Source organism: Rhea pennata, chromosome 1 (assembly GCF_028389875.1).
Source record: "Rhea pennata isolate bPtePen1 chromosome 1, bPtePen1.pri, whole genome shotgun sequence".
Classification (NCBI taxonomy): domain Eukaryota; kingdom Metazoa; phylum Chordata; class Aves; order Rheiformes; family Rheidae; genus Rhea; species Rhea pennata.
The window spans coordinates 65,800,824-65,823,219 of NC_084663.1; the positions used below are offsets into that span (position 1 = coordinate 65,800,824).

Here is a 22,396-nt window from a genome sequence, read left to right on the forward strand (position 1 = left end):
AGCAGTTCCTTCTCTCCCTTAGCACTAGACTTCTCTCCCAACCCCTACCGTAGATGAGAAAACTAACATTTTAAAGAATGTATTTTTCATTTGTCCTCCAGATGTGTGCTGGCCCTCCGTGTTACTACTTCACACTCGCATGGCTCACAGCCTGCGTCAGCGAGTTGGGGCTGGCGTGAGGGGAAATGACAGGAGCAGCAGAAAAGGCTTATGCCATTTTCTGGCCTGGGAGTACAGGTCAGAATAAGCCATTTTATGACAGAAGCTGAGAACTGATATTCTGCTCTGCCAACCACACGCACCTCACCTGTGTGTACAGAGACCTCCCCAGCCAAAGCTGCAGCAGCAGAGTTAACACCCCATTGAAATGCCCCAACAAAAATGCCTTTATGAAAGAGTTCTTGCAGAGCAGTTACTGCCAGTGGAACCTACCTAGTGCCCTAAAACCTCACCACCGATAAAAGATAGTCTTTAAAAAGCAGAAAACTTAGAATACTTGTAAAATGAACAGCTACTGTGTTTAACAGTTAGGTACTCTTCTCTATTACCAGATAGCTTTAAGTATCCCAATCAAGTGCACCCTGCCAACCTTCTGTAGCTCTCTCTGCTCTACAAATAGCGGGGATGATGAGGAGAACCTTGGAAATGGATCCTCCTTTAACCAGAAAGCGCGTTGGATTTTTTGTGGTTTTGAGATCCAAAAGGATTGGTGTGAGAATGGAGAAATCCTTCATTTTTCTATGCTGCTTGTACAGTGCAAGCGGTAACATGGCAGCTCTGTCAAGGGTTTGTTCACAGAAAAGAAGGTTGAATACCTTATGCTGTTTTATTCTTCTTTCAAACTGTAATGAGGACACATCTTGACAGGTTTGAAGTAAATCCACAATGGAATCGAGGGGTCAATGAAGAGGGAGGGAAGAAGCTGTAGAGATCAGAACCGCAGAGATTTTGGATTGGGGAACAAAAATGTTGGGAAAGAAAAAGCGCAAAAGTAAAGGTACAAGCTGGACAGAGCTTGTATAAGCAGAACGCTGTTTGAGGGGGAGAATGGAAGAACTGAATGAAGAACTTAAGGAGGGGTACACAAGCATGAGGGGAAACTGCAGAAAAAAAGGTTTGCTTGCTCTTGCTTTCTATATAAGATGATCTTTGGGGAAAGCTTTCTTCTGTGTTGTTCAGTCGAGAAACAGATCTGCTGTGCTCTTCTCATAATGTGGCACTACCTTTATCCAGTGTATTTAACGGAAGAAGAAACCATGCAGTTCAGCACCAGAATGAACCAAATGAACAGAAAATAATGATTTATGAAAGAGAAAGAATATTATCCTATCAAACAGTGTATGAAATCATTTTCAAATCTATAATATAATCCTAGTATCAGAGGGATGTTCATCCTATAACACAAATTTAATAGTAAGTCCTATGTGATGCAGGATTACCATGGAAACCACTGTTTTATTTAACAGAAGACTAAACAATTGTTTTTCTGTGCTATTCCATTGAACAGCTACTGCATAGAGAATCTTACAGTCTTCCATTTCCAAACAGATTTCTCTTTTTGAACAGACAACTATAGTATATCTGCTGTCTGTCATTTAGATGAATGCTATTCTAAATGGAGTACTCCAAACGAGTCAACTATTTGAACATTTAGGAAAATCAATTTAATTGTAAAGGCCTTTGGATTCCAGAACAGAGAAAGAAAAGGAATTTTTCACAACAGGAAAATCTATAGGAGCACACGGATATACAAGACTTTGCAGTGACTTTTTGTAAAGAAAATACTGGGCAAAATTCTTATGTGCTACTTTTTGTAGCCTATACAGTATGTTTTTAATCACTACAGCATAGTGTTTACCAGCAGTATAAGATGCTCTACGTACAATTTATCTCTAGTAACACTAGACACTTACAAGGTAGACATCTATAACTCAGCAAGTTACTCAGATTCCCCTTACAATTCATAGAAGAGAAACAAATATTTTATCACATCTTACACATGACGTCTCGAATTGGTGAGATAAACAGCCCCCTTTGAGCCTAATTCTCACAGAAAAGACACTGCCATCTCCCAGCAGCTTTAGCATGTGCCTTGAATCCAAGAGAAGTGTTCACTCAGGGTGCCTCAGTTGGGTAAAGGGCATTCAGTACGCCAACAATCTAACATGGCCCTTAAATAACAACTTTTAAAGCTTTTCAAAACTGTTCTGCCTCACAGGTTTGTGACTTACGCTCCATGCAAAGACCCTTTGCTTTATGCTCATGGTGCCACCCCTCTCCTCAGGAGTTAGCAGGTAGCCTTGTGAAATTAGTTCATTTATGTAACTGCTATATTAACAAGCTTGAAATAAGATTTACACGAGCATTTCCAAAATACATACAAAACATTGCTCTCCTGAAGACAATCTCTATACACCACTGAAATCCATAGAGTTACCTTGGTTCACATCACCTGATGGGTTGGTTCTTTATTTCTTTTATGGCCCAACCCATACTCTTCTGATGATGAAGCTATAATGAATTTGTACACAGCACCAACATCATGGCACATAAATGGCTCCTTCTCCTCCCTGACTAACTCTCCCAGCTGCCACAGTCACTGTCACTAAGCACCCAGGGACTGCAGGAGGCTGAAAGAGGTGAGATGGTACCTGCATACTAAAGGGAGCACTGGAGAGATGTTGGCATGAGGCATGAAGAAGGCTCATTGCTTATGGACGAAGGCACAAGCAAGTAATCTGCATTGATGGGGGAAAAAATCATGACATAATGGAGAAATTTCCTGAGGCTACTACTTTCCTTGATTATTTGAGAGTTAAGAATTTATTGATTGAAGTGTTGGATCTTTAAAAAGTAATTATTCATAGGTCACCTTTAAAAGAGCTGCTAAAATCAAAAGGTCTCTTGAAGAATGTATGGCAGAAAGAAAGGAGAGAGATGATTAATTACTGTCTTGACAGGAAAAACTTTGGTGCAGAAGATATATGACAGTTATAAACCAAAGAAGGAGAAGATAATAACTCAAATACCACAGCTTTAGAAAATAAGAATTCACAGTGAACTGGGAAATTGCAGTGGTCTCACAATTATTTGTGCTGCATTACAGCATAGAATAGTTGATGAAATAGATTTTTCCAGTGGTAAGTAATAAATCTTGTAGTAATGAAAACATAGAGTTTTAAAGATTATCATTAACCATATAAAAGCTTTATGTGAGAGAATCACTATGCACTTCTGAATGTGAACATCAGCCACATAAATCTAGCATTTATTTTCTACTTTAGAAAACCCTATAAATGCAAATAAACTGGAGGCTGATATTGGCCTATATAACACTTTACTCAAGGTTGTATTGACATTACTATTCTCCAGCTTTATCTTCCAAGGGCATGCATCTCAGTAGCATTTCAAAGCTTGCAAGTTTTGCAGCGTGCAGTACAAGATTCATTCACTTTCATCCAGCAAAGCGCTGCCTTTGCAGAAAATAATTTCTGTATCTCCTCCTAAGCACCCAACATATACAGCTAAGTCTGTTCTCACTTAGCACACATATTTACCTTTACAAATTTGAGCCAGACTGTGAAACCATTTCCCTTACCTGGTTGCAAACATTGCTCGCAAGGATGAGAAGGTTGCAGCATCTTCCTTCAAAGCCTTCAGTTCATTTCGTAGTTTGGTCATGGTTTCAGTCACCATTGCTTTTTCATTTTCGTATTTGTTCTTCAAATTGGCTAATGCCACTTCAGCTGTCTGAAAATACAAAGATATATGCTTATGAGACAGGTATTTGATAAGAGCTAAGATGCCATGTTTGATTTTACTTCTGTCTACTTCTTCATTCATACAGTAAAATAATATTAGACCTGAACTACATTCCATTGAACTGTCCCCTTACACGACTTCTTTCAAATCATACTCCATAAAGTCAGGAAAAGGAGAAAGCAGTCAAAAGAACAAAGCTAATTTCAATACACTGGGCAACAACCGGGAACCTTAAATCTCTACAAAACAGCGCAGCTACACATCGAGGGCTCAGCCACGCGAGCACGGTACTACCGCTCAAGATCACGCGAACTGCAGCAACCAACCCTGCACGTACTCTTAACCCACGGCAAAGAGGACACGCAGCACTTCTGCAGCGGGGTGTGAGCGGAGCTTTCTGCCAGCGGGGACTCCCCCCACCTTCGGTGACCGAAGCCGACCTCGTGTAGGGGAACAGCTAGGGCCTGACACCTTCCTTTCGGGTCTGAGCACTGGGAATATTTACTGTTGTACAAAATTAGCTTATTTTGTCAGTTTTAACCGCTACAGAGAACAAACAAACAAAAATGTATAAATTACAATTTTCACTTAAAAGAAAAGCAAGGAATTGTAGTCATCCTATTCCTTGATTTTTCTGCTTCATTCTTTTTTCCATTTCCTCCTTAAATTGCTTTCATTTCCTGCCATACTGCTTATAAAATTGTTATGTGTGTATTATATCTGGAAATGAAAAGGACTGAATCCTGTCTCTTTTATTTATGAAGTGTAGTATCATTTTGAAGTTATTCAAAATACATATTTTTATAGAGGCATAATACCTACTGCTGCTATGAGACTTATTTAAAATTGTTATCATTGAAAGACATTAAGAAAAAATGTTTCCTTTTACAGTTTCTCAGGGGGCTTTATTTTTGTTTCTTCAGTTCATTTACTGCACAGTAAATTGCAATATTTCGTTACACACAACCAATTTTTCCTGTTGATTTTGTGCATTCTTGAACTATCAGTAAGGGAGAGAATTGTAGAGAAATATGATTTTAAGGCAAACAGCAAGGGGACATGACAAAGAAAGTAATGGCCAAATAGCTGGAAATCTGTTTTAAACCCGTTTTTCTAAAACTCACTAGATTTCACACTGTCTCTTAAGAAAAAGGCATATTAATATCTCCTGCTAAAATACAACTCCATTCATTTGTGTCTGGTGAAATACTACAGTAACAAATTGCAGTACTAAAATAAATTATATCAAAATTGTCTCCACTTGTACACCCATCAGTAATGTTTTTCCTACTTTCATACTATTTTACAGAGAAGAGATTTTAAAATTCACTACTAACTGTCTGAATTTTAAATAGATGGATTTCTATGTCAAATTTGAAACCATCAGCAACAAACGGTAAAAAAACACTTAGAGATATATTCAAATAAATGCAACTTTTATCGGTCTTAATGACATATGCCTTGATATAATGTAGGAGTGGAAACACCATCCTACACTTTGGCAGGATAAAGCAGAAATCATCAGCTTCCTATCTGTTTCCAGGTATGAGCAAAATTGTACTCATAAATTAACATGGAGAAAATGGATTACTCATGTTTAATAAAACAACTTTTTTTGAAGGAAATAGCAAGCCAAGGGACAAATTCCTTTTAACAAATATGATTAAATCAGATTTATTTAAGAATCTTCAGGTTGCTAGCCAGGCAAAAGGGATTTACGAGAGCACAACTAGACTCTATAGCTCCACCTAAGTTCTGCTTTGGCCCTAAAGCAGGAATTCAGCTGTCTGTTTTGTAAGAAAAATATAGCCTACAGTTTCTAAATTTATCATGCTTAGTTTTTGAATATTTGAGTATTTTTCTTACAAAACAAAGACAGGTGAATTCATGTGAAACTTTTCCTTTGTTTAAGCATCAAAATAACTTAAATATATGTACTACCTAATTCCAGATTAGAAAAAAAAGAGTTCGATTGTTTCAGCAGTGGGTTTACATGTTCCTTGTAAACCCAGTAATTTATACTGTTAAAATTGTGTGCAAGGACTAGTCCATAAGAATTATTTCCCTTTCATCCTGTCCCGCCAGTTATTCTTTATAACAGAAACCCTCTCCCCATCTCAATAGGGAGTAAAGGGCACAATATCCTTCTCTGGAGAATTTCATGAAGTGTACCTATTTTGCAGAAACTCATCTTTGCATTCTGGTCAGGTAGGCTAAATGGAGCAAAACTAACTACCAGCGACTCACTCGAACTGGCCTGTTTGCTCTGGCTGCTTTGCACTACCAGAGAAGAGTGCTGGGAAGTCTGAGCAACAGATTAAAAACTTGGCAATGTTTTATCACTGCCTTTTTTTCTGGAGAACGAATAAAAACATGATCTTGGTACTCTTAAGTAAGAAAGGATGAAATTAATTCACTGCTACTTTCCATGACTACTGATAATTTATTAGCCAGTAGCTGAATATTATTGTCTAGACACGGTAAAACCTTGAGTTTTTTGTCACCATTGCCTTAATTTAATTGTGTTACATTAAGAAGTGAAAACATGTAAAATACATATAGAAAATGTGTTTTATTGCAAGGTAAGAAAGACTTTAACAGTCCTTTCTTTTTATTAGCTATTTTAACAAGTTTCTTATATGGCTTCATGAGGTCCGATTTTGACCAGCTTGGGATAGCTGCTGCATTTTTCCTACCCCAGTTTTCAGGAATATTTCCAGGGCTGTCTTTGAGGTCTTTGGTACCTCTCCTAAAGACTCAGTGATATCAAGGAGTCTTCTAGATTTGCTGGCGTGGTCCTGATAAAACATCTGCCGTGCAGATAGCAGTATGAAACCAGGACTCTGCGCAGGCAGGCTCCCCAGCGTGCCACCAAGGTGGCTGTGCCCCTCCAGCACCCACCCCTCTGGCCTTGCCAGGAACTCTCACGCCAGAGCAGCTCCACCATGCAGCCTCATCAAGGAAAAGGCCAGTTGCAGAGGGACAGCGGTGCCCTGCAGAAGCTGCATGGGGTAAAAGACACTTCCCTTAACCACAGGCTGTCCTTGTGGCCGCTCCTGTCGTGTGACCTTGGTGCAAGTGAGGATGCTGCCCTGGCATTACCCAACGTGCTGCTGTGTTGCCTGTCTCACCCTCAAGCGAGAGATTTTCTTACTTGCATTTATGTTTTCTGCAAGGCTTTGAGCATTGCAACTTCAAGCACAGCTGTTCACTTAAAATGTGCAGATTTGTGATTAATGAAAAACAAGAGCTAGCCAGGTCCATCTCCTCACAGTGAGCACTGCAGTGAGCTAATCTGGCACTTCCCTTACTGCAGCTAAATGCCTTCCCTCTAAGAAACAGACCATCAGGCTTACAAAATAGTCACAACACTGCTGGCTCTTCTGGCATGATTTCCCAAGGATCTCCTTTCTTATGTACCTAGCAATAGCAAACCAAGTCACAGTAGACTCGCGTGACTAGGATGCAGTGATTTCTTGAACTGTCTCACCATTTCTGCTGGTGATTCAGAAATCAGGCTGAATTTCCCCAAGCAAAGTGATCGATACATTTTAGCCTCAATGTCAATGTAAGTTTATAAATGGGCTTGAAATACTACAAGATGAAAAACAACTTATAAATGTAATTTAGGCAATTAATAAAGGTAATATACCCAGAGTTACCAAGTAACAAAGAGGAATGACTGTGTCAAAATTTCAAGCCTCTTTTACTTCTTATTTTAGTTTTCTATAAAACAACATGTAGAAAATAAAGCATAAATTTAAAAATCTATTGGAAGCGCCTGCTAGCTCTCAACTCACCAAACAAGCTTTCCAGCATGCTTGTTTGCAGGCTGTTAAGGGTCTCCCTTCTGAGGGCCTCCTAAGTGAAGAATGAATGGGCAAAAGTGCTCTACCAGGAAAGTAAACCAAACCAGGAAAAATATAACTTTAATAGGCAAGACCAAGAAGAGGGAAGAAAGCCAGGGGAGCTTCTATCAGGAATCCATAGACACAGAGTAAAGGCCTCCATGGCAGAAGTGCACTGCTTTGAGACGTTCAGTATGTTCAACAGGTTCTTGTAAGAGCTGGTGGGTGCCAGACACTGCAGATGCTCAAGTTACCCAATGCAGATCATTTTAGAACTGAGATGCTGATGGAAGCAGATTCCTGACAGACTCCTTGGCTCTGAGGATGCCAGTTTACAAAGCAGCTCAATCAATCTATGTTGGCCAGCTGCCACCAAAACAATAGCTACCCAGCCTTTCCCCATCCCTACCCTTTGCACCCCCACGGTACTCCTCTAAGCTTACATGGAGCCAGGTTGGGGAGCTGAACTGGCAGAAAACTAGCCTGAAGCATCCTGGAGAAGGGATGTGTGACAAAGAGCAAGGCTCAGGGGACACTTCCTCCTTCAGTGGTCTGGTCACCTTTACTGTTACCCTGAGGGATGTACTCAAGGACAAAATGAACCAAAGGTATAGTTTCATGTTGCTCTTCCTGCAGCAGCAGCTCTGGTTTAAAATACTCGTATTTGTGTGCGGCCTCTCAGCCGACCTCCCAAATTGTGCCCACTGACACAGCCATCTGTGTGGTGGTGTCCTAAAGCAGTGCTGAGGAATAATCTAGTGCTTAAAAACTTCCTTTCCCCTCTCAAAAACAAAAAGGGGGGGGGGGAAAGAAAAGAAAAAAAAAATAAAAAAGTGGGTTTTTTTTGTCCCAGGTAATTTCAGAGATCTCATTTACAGTAGAGCCACATCAACTGCTCAAGGTTTTTAAAGCTTTTTCTGAAGCCTTTGATTTTAACTTGTGGTCAACTACAAAACTGTATCAGAGAAACTAGAGAACATCGCTTCAAATAAAAATGCAACCTCTGAGCAATAGTCATTAAAATGGAGAGTATAAGAAGAAGAGGAAAAGACATAAAAATGTGCGAATACTCTGCAGAGAGGCAAATAATGCAAGAGGTCAGGAGAGGGGCTAACTACATTCCTGACAGAAGACCAGGTCATGCCGAGGAACTGGAAAAACAAACTACCGAGCTGCTCACTGAGATGCCTGGAGACAGAATTCATCACTCAGTACACGTAGCATTTGCTATCTCAAGCAGATCTCCAAGACTTGGACGACTGAAGAGCATGAACTGCTAGAGAGGAGGAGGGAGCTAGGGTGCACGGTGCTCAGCACCTCTATCCCCTCGGACCCAGCCAAAGAGGACCAGAGACACTGCCAGCACTAACGATGTTCTCTACCATCATCCTCTTTATCCTTACAGAAGGTGTGTGCCCAAACTCAGCATCTTAACGGTTGCCACCTTAATCCTGGAATCCATGAACAAACCTCATCTCCTTAACGGAGACTTCACAGTCTAAGATGACTTTGCATCTCATTTACATGGTACTGAATCTTTCCACCCAACTTCACTTTCCACATACAATTCTACCGCTTTGTGTTTGTGTAACATCACGCTTTTGCTCATAGACCAGGCACTATACGGCTGAGGTTCTCAGGTGCTTTCTCTGAAGATTTTTATCGGCATCTCAGATGTGGAAGCTGGAGACACCACAGTGCTGCCAATAGAGGTGTGACAGTCACGCTGACTAGACTCCTTCCCATAAACTATCTACCCAGGAGAACAACAGGCTGTTTTGCAGTCAGAATTCCAGGATGTTAAATTCTCCTTACAGGCACGTTTGCTTTCAGCATATTATTAGAAATCAGAATCAAAACTATTACTGAACTGATCCTAAAAGTTCTTCTAACAATTTAATACTACTCGACAATGTAAAAATGCAAGTTCGTTTTGCTTCACACAACTAGTGTTGACACAGTAGTTAAAGCTATGAATAAATGAGTACATAAATCAAAAACAAGTAAGAAAGCAAGCTAGCAAGATGCATGTGCTTGCTGTCTTGAGTGCTGGTTTGTTCAATAATCCAATTCTCTGCATTTAGGTTTGCAGCTTCTTAAAGCAAACCTTGCCCTTTTTTCTGCATTATAGTGTTTTGTGTATTTTACTTCTGGCTCAGCTTAGCACTAAAATGCTTATTTGAAAATACTACTACAGAAAAGAATTACAACTAGAACAAAATGAAATACTTTATCATAAAAAAATTTGCCAAGTGCATTAAACGAGGCAAAGGCTTGTCATCTTCGAACAGAAATATATTGTGTGCTGTTAAAGATTTAAAAGGTATAACTGCACTGCCACACAGACAGACCCACTGCAACAGAAATAAAAAGAAACACCGCCTCCTTCAGTGCTTTGTGCAGGCGAACAATTTACAGTGAGGAGAAATGAATACAACTCAAGGTAGAAGGCAGAAATTCTGTTTGCTTTTCTTCTCTCAGTGAATCATTCACCACTATACCCGGATAGCAGAGGATGTCAGTGCACTGAAGCAAAGCGTTTCACCAGGAACACGGCACAAACACGTTTTCTCATATGATGCTGCAATACTTCTGGTGGTCACTAGATAGCCCCCGCGTTTTCCTGGTTCGGGGTGTGACTCCCTAACCCGAAACAGAGCCCCAAACCCCAGCCTTGGGGCCTGCTGCTGCTCTCACCTCTGCCCCGATCTGAATGGCAAGACCCATTGGGAAGGCTGGTTCTCCTCGCAGCATTTTGTTTTCTTTCTTTCTTTCCATTTTTACAGTGCTTTTGGTTGTGCTCATTTTGCTCAACAACATTATCCCAACGAAAAAGCTCAATTGAGAGCGTAGGTCTGTTTAGACTGCTAATAATACAGGTTTCTTGTGAGAGTATTTCTACAAAGCACAACATTTAAAATACGGAGGGGAATTCAGTAAGGGACAAAAGGTCTCTCCTGAGCACTTGTCAGTGCAAAGTATAAAATCCCCCAAAGGCAGCAAAGTGTTTCCCACCTGGGCAGTGGAGGAAGACTGCTCTGAGTTGGGGGACCCCATTTCATTTCTTTCTACGGGGCCCGACCGCAGCAGCTCAAAAGGCCTTAGCAGGCCCAGGGAGATCACGGGTTTTGCCACCACCTTGGGCAAGACGCATGTATTTAACCTGCTGCGAACGGGGGGACCTTTCCTTAAGCAAGCCACAAAATCCCTCACATTGCTCAAGCCTGTTTCCAAATCACCCAGACTGAGCTGCCACACCAAAGCCCTCACTGAAAGACCTGGTGATGTTTCAGGCTCTCGAGGTCTTGCAGCCCAGGAGAGGGCTGCAGGAACCTGCCCCATTGGCAGGCTGAGAGCGGAGCCGCTGCACCGAGCTGCCTCGCCGGCGGTGGCCTTGCCTCTCCTGGGGGCCTCCCCGCGGCACCGCGACCCTCTTGCTTTGATACGTGCGTGATGAGGAGCCCTTGTTTTGTGCTAGTATCAGCCCTGTTAGGGACTGAGGAAGATTTTCAACAAATCAAAACTCCAGCTTATGTGGCTTTAGAGAAAATGTGGAAGGCCAAACCGTTCGTCCTCTGTAGGCTCATCTCCTAAGCTAAAACCCACAGAGAAGAAATCACCAGCCTACGGCTGCTTAAATCCTATTATCTCAGAAGGGAAGAACTAGAGGGGTGACTCATGTTTGACTCATTTTTTTTGAACATGAAGTGTGCTTTGGGTACTTAGGATACATCCATCAGTTCTGGCTGGCAGTACTGCCATTAGTGCAATAAAAACTCCCCCCCTTCCTCCGTCTCTGTAACCTTTATCTTTTCCTTTTATATTATGATGCCTCATAACTTGAAAGTTTCAGGACATTGGTATTTGGTTTGCATGAATCGTATTGCAAGAGTTCACACCCAGCTCTACAGTTACCAGTATCTATGCCTTTATCCAATAAAGGTTTACTAAACAGCACCTTCTTACACAACAAATCTCTTTCCCATACTAATGAACATCCTTTAGATGATGTTTTATTTCTGATAGTAATAAAAAACTATAGAAACTGCAAGACTGAGTTAGATTCTCTTGTAATATTATAAAATAAATGATAGCTCTATGCTAATGGAAAAAATCTTTAACTTGGAATCTAAAGTCATATGCTTCAAATACATCTTAATTACATGGCAAATATACGTATATTTGCTCAGCACTATTACTGCTTAGCTACTATAGTGAGAGATAGCATTTAATTAAGTTAATAATAAATGCATATTATAGTTGGGGGGAAAATGCTAAAAATACTTCAATGTGTGTTGAAACATTGCTCCAATTTTTAAATCTCCAGTCTAGAAATCCAGCTAAATATCCAATAACTAATTTTAATTTGAAAGCAAGACTTCAGATTACTTGACTATTGGGAATTTTAACACTGAAAGAGCATCCTTGTCGTCAGATGACAGTAGCCTAAGCTGTTAATCAAGATGCACGCCCCCGTGTGGTGATCACTGCACACTTTTTTAGATGAAAAAATTCCTAGGCAATCTGGATTGAAGACTGCAGCTTCTTACATTCATACTTTATTCAGGGCATAACGAGATGCAACCAATAAATAAAACCACTTGCATGTTTAAATTTAACTTTTAAAGTAAATTTAACTTTTTAAAACCCTAGAATCTAAGGGATACAAAGGGTTTGAAGGGATATAGTTTGCAAATAAATGTACAGTCTGCCCAACTACATCCCACAAGTGGGGTTGCCTACAGCTGCTGAGGTGCTGCCAAGGTGGTCTCTTCCATGCTTGTGTTCCTAATCCCTGCAACAGCACCCCAGATTAGCAAAGGTTCAGAGTACTCCAGAGAGCTTCTCCAGAGATGGCCTGTTACATTTTGCAGTAATAACGATTTACTCCCTGATAAGAATGTGCTGATGAATCCAGTCATAGAGGTTAATCATTGAATCTGTGTAGCAGAAAGTACTCTCCATTGAAAGACTGGTGAGGTAGTAAGCACCAGACTGGTTATGGAAGGAATACAGAAGAATGAAGAACCAGGATCTAATCTTAAATGTCACTGATAACATTATAGCTGTGGACAAATCACTTAACTTTGGATAAACAGTTTGAAAATCAACTCTAGAATGGGGAAAGATCTACTTTTGAAGAATGCTTTGAGGTGTCCTCATTAAACAATGCCATACAAATCCAGTGCGTCACACTTCGACTGTTGGCACTTGAGGGCCGTGCACCCTCCAGAGCCTATGGTATTTCATGTTCCCATTAAGCTGGTGGGGACACCAGGGTGGATTCTGACTGACTCCTTCCCTGTCCCTCTTCTTTCATCTCATGCTACAGAAAAAGCTCTTCTGCCTGTTCTCTTGGTGAATGCTGGGGCAAGCACTCCAAGAACAGCTGGGGTGGGAGGCAAGAAAAGTCTAAGCTCACCATGATTGAGTGAGAGGACAAATAACCTATGAGAAAAATCTCTCCCCTAGAAATACTTCTGGGAAAGTATGTAAGCAATCAGTAGAAATAACAGTAATTCCAATATCTTACCTGCTTGTTGGCTTTCAGCACTGCCCTCAGGGTTGCTATCTGTTCCCGCTTGGTACTCAGGAGTGACTTCAATTTCAGTATCTCTTCCATTAAGGCCTCCTTGTCTTTGTCAATCATGGGTGCCAACTCCCGAGCTGCTGCGCGCTGGCGTGACAGCTGCAGTGACCGATCTACAGCCTTCTGCAAGTGCTTGATTTGGTCCCTTATTATGGCATTGAGGTTGTAGATGTTCATCGGCTCTTTGCGAATGTCACTAGTATCGGAGACTGGGGAGGAAGGAGGGGCTGTGATGACAGGAGAAATTGTAGGTGTTTTTGTTGGGCTCTGTTCCTTGACAGGCTCTGTGCCCTCTTTTGTCACCTGTTCGGTTGGGGTCCTGGCTTCTACTGGTGATGCCATTCCCCTTCTAGCAAGCCGTGGAGAAAGGAGACCTCGAGGGTCATCCGGTCCCTTCAGGCTTCCACTGCGGGTGACTCTGCTTTGCCTGTAATAGTCCAACATGACCCTGTTTGGTGTCTCATTGTTGCACAGGCAGACGTGATGGTAGAGCTGAGCCAGCTCCTCGCTAAAGGTCACCAGCTCATCCTGGGCGGTGTTGAGGGTGTTATGGTTCTCGTTTGCTACGCTTGTCATTCTTTGTAATTCCTTCTCCATGTGGACCATTTTTTCCTGGCTTTCCTTGGTTGATTTCTCCAGGTTTGTCACCTGCTCATTGTACGTTTGGATTCTGCTCTCATACTTGGCCTTCTCTTCAGTGTAATTTTCCACATATTTATTATATTTTTCCTTTAAGGCTTTGATTTCAGCTTTAAGGTCGATCACCTCAGTGACTGCTACTTTGTATTTACATTCTAGGATCTCCAGGCCATTGATGTCCACTTCATAGTCATGTGCTTCCTCCCCAGGGTCTCGGCCCTTCTCACAGTCAAGTTCTGCTTTCAGCTCCTTGTTGCTCTGCAGCCCCCTCATGGCATTGACATGCTCCGTGAGCCTGTGGACTCTCTCATGTTGCTCAGTGAGGGCTCCCTTGGTGTGCTCCAGCTGTGTCTGAGACTCCTGAAGGTTGGCCAGGAGAATAGCCTTCTCTCTTTCCACCTACAACAGAATCAAAGTAAGAAATTTCATCCTACCTGCACTTTTCTGCTGAACACCAAACTCTGCCAATCACATCCATCTCTTCCGCTCCACCAACACAACTTGAAGGCTTCAAAGTCTTCAAGGAGATTTTGAAGTACCTGTACCCCTCATTCATAAAATTAAGTCCCAGAGATATCTTGATCTTGTAGGGAGTTAAATAGTTTTATCCCCGCTACCATTTGTAATGTCACAAGATCATCATGTTTTACACATTGCCCAGTAAAGAATTACTTGATGCCCAAGCAATTCTGCCTAGTCACCTAAAACAGAGTGATAATACTGTATTTAATAGAGTAGATATTCTCTGAATTTTAATAGGCAGAAACCGCAATAATATCAACCATAATGTGTTATACTGACACATACACATTTGTCAATGGAGTTTGAATTTGCATTTCTCATGAAGAGCTCCACCACTCATTCAAAATCTTTATTTATATATTTGGGCTGTTGCAAACACTCATAAAAGAGCGTTTGATTACTGAATGCAATTATAGTAAACAAATGCCTGTCCGCATTTCTATAGATTAGATTAAATTGCCACCATGTGTGAATATAACAGACTGGGACACTGAGCACATGCAGCTCCCAGGACTCCCCACATCCAACATTTAACTGTATGCAAAATTCATCCCTTTAAGGACAAGGGGAAAAAAGCAGGATTTGTGGTATAACTACCAAACTATTGGCTGTAACTTGATAAGTTCCCTCTGAAATCTGATTTCGAGCAGCAGAAGATGTCATGGAGCATTCCTCTAGAGGTTTTATAAACAGTGTCTTAAAGCAAGTGAGTAATTTGGTCTGTTCAGATAGTTACTACTTTCAGGTAATACCCCTGAAAGACTTCCCATTTAACTTCTAAATTTAAAACTCCAGGCTTTTCTTTCTATGCCTTCATTCAGTTCTGAATTGGGAGCCAGAGGAAGGCAAAAATATATGGGCTCCTTCTTGCTATCGTGGCTTTTGCAGCAGGATCAGGGTGTCTGCGGAAATCCTGAGCCCAAGTTTACTGCTCTCTCTCTCCCATGGCTGCAATATCTCAGCCCTGTGTTCACATATGCAGTGAAACTGGCAGTTTCCACATTCGCTTTATGAGTAACTGAATTACTAATTCAGAAAAATCAATGCTGTCAGTTGTGAAAAACCCTTTAAAAAAAGATATCCTTCGCTATCAGCATCTCCCCAGGTAGTGTTTGGAAGACTCAAATTGGCCATCGTGAAACTTGCCAAAGGGGGAAAAAAAGCCTTTTAGAGACTTAAGAGAATATTAATGCTGTCTCAGAAAATGTTCCAGCAGTAGTTCAGATTCCTGTTATCTCAGAACTAGGAATGCAGGGGCTGCTGCTGAAACGTATTACAGCACTAAAGCCTACGCTGATCCCCTGGTTTTGTAGACAGGCTTTCAAAACATGGCTTTTTATTAGAACCTTTAATCATTTGCAGTCACCACATCCAAGGAACAAAAATAGAAACCACGTTAAAAACCTTAAAAAAATCGGCCTAGTTTTCCTGTGTGCAGGTGAGTGATGACTTAAGAAGAAAAAACAGGGCCAAACTTCATCATTATTTAATGATTTAGGGAAAATATGACTCCTTGGATGGAGAGACCTTCATTTTGGGCGCTCCATAACCTGTGCTGCGAGGTGGTGGAAGAGGACAGCCAAGTGCCAGGAGCACAGTGATACGTTTCTCTGACACTATTCCCCACTTGCTGTCCCAGTTTCCTTCTCTTCCCTGTTACTGCTCTTTCCCAGCATCAGCCCACTCTTTCTGAATTTTATTAACAGAAAGTCCAAAATAGCATAACCTTCTTCTCTGCCAAGCAGCCACCATAAAAAGTGACTGCTCTCCCCAGACCTCTCTCTCAGACCCGTCCCAGGGAGCCTCGGGGAGTTATTCAGCAAAAGCTTTCTCACTAGCTTTCCCCTGTTTTTCTTTTTCAGCAATCAGTCTTCCCCAGCTCTACTCTCCCTGGAAACTTTCAGCTGAACTCCGGTTGATACCACCGGCTACAGCAGGCTTGGGTGTTAACTGGGGCATTTATTCCTTCAGCCTGGTAAGGTGGGCTAAACCTGTGTATGAAAATCAGACTTCCAGTTAACTTAATGGACTGTCTCACGTTACGACTGACGCGGCGTGTATAATAATGATATATTACATACCAAAGGCAGTTGTCTTTTTAAAGTTTTTAGTGGCACTGTGGGTCTGTTCAAAGCCTTGGAAGCACACAAGTAACAGTCGACGCCACTAGCGTAAAAACAAATATAGAGCTAACAGCCAGAGAGCCGCCCCTTCGATCCAGCGTTAAAGCAGCACTGGCTTTCAGTGACTGCTTAAAAAGTTGGACAGAACTGGCCCTGATCTCAGCTCTCATAGACTACGATGAAAGAAAAACATAACAGAACTAGGAGGGATCTCTATCATCATTTCTTTCTATGCTGAACACAAATGGTTCTGGAACAAATATTTCTTTTTGATACTTCAGACTGGCATGATAGACGAAGAGCTTAAAAACAAAAGACTGCTTCCAGAGAAAAGATCTGACATCTAAAACCCATACACCAACTTGGACAGTAGGTAAAATGAAATACATCTACCTACTGACTTTTACTTATTACAGTCCAGTAATAATGGATGAAGCTAATCTACTTCGGGGTGAAGGTATAAGTACGTGCTTCTACTTTCAAGAGAGGGGGAAAAAAAACCCCAAAGCTCAGACTGAGCCCTGAGGACACTATCTGAATACTGACAACTCTCTGCTGGTTTTCAGTACAGTAATTATATTTCTTGTTCTAGACAATACTGTGTCTTATTTCCACCCACAGTAAACTTTTGGGGATAGGCCATTATTTTTGGTATATCCTTCAAGGATTCAGGTTTGCGGAGATTCCCCTCTCAGTTTGTTCTATAGTTTGCAATTATGGGAACCAATTTAACCATTGCTATTTATCACCCCCTTCCCTTTATTAACATGAGTTGATCATCGAACAACAAGGAGTGAACCAAATGAACAGGAAATGCACTTCAAGGACCCTGAATCTCAGCCTTATCTTTTTTGTCAGTACTAGACAGTGGAAGAAGTGAATACGTGCTACTTGACTTTTTTTTAAAAAAAAAAGAGAATTTAATCAAATTTTTCCAAATAAGACAATGAAGATGTCAAGAATAAGGAAAACAACATTGTGGAAGGAAAAGAAGAATACTAGGCTCTAAAACTGAGATGACTAATTCTTCCCACTGAACAACAGACAGAGAAGCAGAGCAGAGGACCATGAACAAATGGAATATGAGAATTTTCAGGAAGACATTTGTCACCTCCTGGATTTAAAAGAACCATGCAGGGAAAATGAGCACTTGCAATTAAGCCCCTTCTAGGGACTAGCACACATCATGGAGCAGCAGAGTCTCAAAGTTGTTGAAGGAATTATATCTGTGGTGTATAAGAATTTTTTTGGCGTGGGCTTCTTCTTGAGCTTGTCACACACGTACAAAACAGCAGTTTTCTTCCCTCAAAAAGGGAGCCTGTTGTCCTATATATATTAAAATGTTTCCCAAGAGACGTACAATTCCTTCAGCAATTCTGCCACAGCCTCTTCAGAGAAAACAGGAGGAATATAAACTGTTGATATATGACAAACTGAACAACACATGGCAGAAACACCACTAAAGAGAGGAAATCCAATTTTGCTGAAGAATTACTTTTTGTCAGCTTGAACTCAATTAAACCTCAAATCTAGTATGCAGAAAAATCTTGGAGGAAATTTTCACATTTAATTCGTTTGCCCTCAGGTGATGTGCATCAGTATTTTGCAGTAAGCCTTTCCTGTAGCTAAAGATATCAGGTTTCTTACTGGGTCTATTCCTTCTCTTTTTAGACCTTTTACCATAACTGGCACACTGGGCAATAGTAGCTGCTATTTGTGTGAGGTTGCTGTGGCCTGGCAAAGCCACTGTGACTGAGAAACATTTTTATTTCTTTTCTAGAGCGCTACAGTCCTATAGGGGACAGTTTGTGGCTAGTCTTTTCCAGAAGGTTGGCTGTTTCTTAAAAAGTGTAAAACAAACAAGCAATATTAAAATTAAAGTTGATTGAAACAACTTTCACTCCAAATTTATATTGCATGAATTTCATTGTATATTAGACTTGAAAACGTTTAAACTGTATTTTAAAATGTAACCATTTCAGAGCATTTTTTCTGAAGCTGTTCTTTCTAATTTTTTCATATTGTGTTTCTAAATGAAATCAAAAGCTGCATATAATAAACAAATATAAATATATGTGTATTATCTATTATATATGTATCATTACATACATCTGTGTATGTATACACACACAAAAAATCATAGATTTTATATTTGAACATTGGGACAGTTTCTGACAGAATTTTCCACAGAAATAAAATTCCAAATTTCAAGATTTTCCAGTTAGACTACATACATGTATCAAAGGTATTTCTACAAAGCACTAGATATCATATAATCAGTATTTTCCATATCGTAGCTCAGATCAAACCTTCCCACAGTTCATTTGGCAATGAAGTAAATAAAACATTTAACTGTTCAGCAAATATATAACATATCATATAGGGTTTTATTGCTCTCTAGCAAGTGCTGAAGAGAGATTTTGCTCAACTTAACTTTAAGGTCATCTTCCACATTTTAGGCAGGTCTCCCTTTAGAAGAGGCATTTTTTTTGGAAGCCCATAATCAGAAAATAGTGGACTTTTCCTTGAAAGTGCCAAAACCTTTCAGTTCCTGTGGCATGGAAGACATTCAACAACTTGAATAACTCTTGATATATATGTGTTGTGTTTTACCCCTTCTAAGATTATGTCAACATCGGAGCTTGAGTTTTTATCTGAACCACTCCCAAGCTCCAATTCTGATCATGCCCCATCTGGGCTTGGACAGACAGACAACGACCTGCTGGCTGCCTGCTCCCCAAGGGCGCTCCCTGCATGCAGCCAGCGTGGCCAACACCACGCTGTGGCATCTCACACGCCACAGGCTCTCTAAGTGAACATTTGTTGAGAAGAATGTCCCTCTCCTTTTGCCCTCTTTTGATGGTACGCCAAATCCTCTTCAAACTGAAGTTAATGGCAAAAACTCCGAGTTGCAGGGGGGAATAACTGAGTGTCTGTATTTCAGTGGGTTTTTTTTTAAGATAGCTTTGGTCATATTGAAGCATACATTCCTCCACTTGGCACTCTAAGGAACATTTCCTGCTATTAAACTGGGAAAATGACACCAAAATCTGACCATTGACAACAACAGTTGTATTTCAGTCCCATTCTCCTCTTCCCACTAAACATCAGCTCAGATCACACTGTGTTGGCACAGGGGTATTCTGTTCCTAGAGGTATTTCATGCAAAATCAGGACAGGAAGAAACACCAAAGCAGAAGTGGAGAACAGGACATATGTGGCCAAGAACATCCCTGGGGGAAATCAAGTTCATTGCAAAAGCTGGTACTAGAATCCATAAGATGTGTCTAAGCAGAACATTAAATTAAGCTCTTACCTGCATGAGTTGCTGCTTCAGCTTCTGTATTTCTGATATGTTGAGCTCACTGAAGAGGTCCGAGACTGGGTGCAGGGATTCCCCTTTCCTAACTGCGGGAGTTCGGAAGTCACCATTGAGTTTCACAAGAGGCCCATGGATATGTCCGTTCATTTTGTCATCATTGTTGGGCTCGCTTCCATCCTCTGCGAACTTTAATCCATCTACTGATATATTAATATGGTTATTATACATACTGTCATTGAGGTTGATATACTGGGAGAGTTCCTTCCTCAGATTGTTCTTTTGCTCCCTTTCATTTTTTAAAGTTTCCAGGGCTTCCTCCAGTTGATGCTCAGCAATCTCCTTCAACCGGATGGCATCTTCTAGCTGACTATTAAGCAACACTGTCTCCTCCTCAAAGCGTTTAATCTCATGCTTTAAGCCTTCATATTCAACCTGAATTAGACAAGACAAAGAACATTCATAATACTAAAACTTGAGTCATGAAAACCTGCCATTCATTAGCCTTATTGAAATAGGTGCTATAGAAAATACAATTTCAAATACCAGGCACTGCATGCAGTTGCAAAAACAGGCTGCACAGAAAATGCAAGTGGACCTCTCTATTGAATACTGCGCTGCTCATTTTTTCAGGAGGTGAGAATCAAGAAATAAAACCCCCTTTTCCAAGCCACTTAAGAGGATAAACAGTGTATTTCACGGAAAGAAGGTTGTTTAGTACCAGGTGTCCTGGTAATCAGAGATTTGTTATGCGTTGCCATAAGCAGTATTGGTATACTGTGGTATGTATCGATCTTAAGTTAATATGGTTTGAGTTATTAATTGCCAGTATTCTGAAGACGACTGTAATCTTCATATCTAAATTCTTATCGGACATAAGTCACTGAGGCAGGCACAGATACTGTAAAGTATCTTGGCATCTTAGTAGTGTTGAAATCTACGGATGGAAGGTACAAAACTCTTAGAAGAGGCCCAACCATCTTCTCTGCAAGTGTCACACAAGCTTCTCCATTATTTGAGAAACATTTAATTTTAAAAACGGAACAGCAGACTGATCACACAACCAGTTTAAACCACAAGAGGCTCCAAGTTGTTAAGAGATTTTAAAACTACAGGGGAAAGGTAACAAATAGCTCGTTCGGCCACACAGTGCTTGAACTGTGTGTACGGATGCCTTTGCTGAGCACTTGGCAACCTGTTGCTGAAACACCTTCCTGGTGAACTGGTGCTGCTTCATCAGGCTTGGCAGGACTAACTGGTCTCTTGCCTTCCCAGAGCACAGCCACCCAGCCCCACACCTAGGTGTAGTATCTTATCAATATATTTATTGGCAGTGTGCACAGAAGAAAACAACAGCTTTTTCACATCTAAATGGAAAATTTCCCAATATCAGAAGAAATTCTGCAGTAGTTTGGTGAAACAGAAAAGGAAATGCTGAATTTTCATGCTTTTATAAGACTCTTCAGTTGAAACATTTCTACTTTTAATGAATTCATATGCATTACTATCTGCAATTTTAAGGTACAGTCTAGTTTGTTCTTCATTTGACATTTATATTTATACACATGTATGTATATTTTTAAATGAACTATAATAAGGTTCTGGTAAAAAACAGAAACATCAACCGTTCCTTTTGGAATAGAATATTTATCAACCTGTCAAAAGTCTTGTACTTGTAAGCCTTTGGAAAGGCAAACTTAAAAACTGAAGCACTAGTCTTCAAACTCAGAATGGAAAAACACCAAACAACAAAGAAAGTTCCCATGTCATACTGGGAAATGTTAAAAAGAATAGCAAAATCTATGATATTTTGAAATCTCTATTTATAAACTTGAAATCTTTTTGGACTGCAGACATCCATCTAAAACATTATAAAATCCAACCTAGCAGCTATGTTTACAACTTAAGGACACAAACACACCTAACGTCTTGCATTTAAATTCTATTTCAATTGCTATTTTAGGAATTACAAGAGCATGGAAATGCAATAGGAAATGACTGATTTTTTAATGTCATTCAAAATGTGGCAATCCTTCTTCTCTCCATGCACAGCTGGTATTTGGATGCATTATAAGTAAAATATTGTGACAGAGTATTGCAAACACTTCCAAACAGATTTTCTTCTGATGGAAACTAGGACAGTCCAAAAAGGAGTCTTCACATTTTTTCCTGAGAGTGTGAAAATGCCCCCTGCGAGGCTAGTGAGGAAAAAAAAATGTGTCTCAAAGGGAGAATTTTCTGGCTTGGTAAATAACTCTGACACAAAGATCTTCTAGAAATTCACTTTCAGAGGTGCAAAAGGCATGGTACCTTTATAAACAAGGAAACAATGTACCAGTTTCTGTTACCTGTATATTCCCCTACTGAACTGCTTCAGTGTTTTAAATGTTTCAGTCTCCTTTGTGCTAGAAGCATAAAATATACATAAGGATAGATAAAATAGTACTGCATATTCCTACAGGAGTAAGATAAGTTTTGTTAGCAGGCTCCCATTACAAACCATGACAATGTTAGATATTTATTTTTATGCTATAAGTAAATATTTATTATATTTATTTTTGATAAAAGCCCTAATTGAGCCATTCAGTAGCTC

The 22,396-nt window shown here is 40.4% G+C and overlaps 1 protein-coding gene across 12 annotated transcripts in view; it reads right to left on the minus strand.

The window, feature by feature from the left end:
* Positions 1-22,396, minus strand: part of BICD1 (BICD cargo adaptor 1) — a 184,355-nt gene that overhangs the window by 30,159 nt on the left and 131,800 nt on the right. For 8 of the 12 annotated variants that reach the window (XM_062590139.1, XM_062590115.1, XM_062590164.1 and 5 more), the window contains exons 4-6: positions 19,801-20,271; positions 13,144-14,238; positions 3,599-3,750 (exon numbers count right to left, since the gene is read on the minus strand). In XM_062590139.1, the coding sequence (XP_062446123.1) occupies positions 3,599-3,750; positions 13,144-14,238; positions 19,801-20,271 (1,718 nt within the window). The remainder of the gene's footprint in view (positions 1-3,598; positions 3,751-13,143; positions 14,239-19,800; positions 20,272-22,396) is intronic. The other 4 variants (XM_062590148.1, XM_062590155.1, XM_062590181.1 and 1 more) reach the window with 1 other exon arrangement.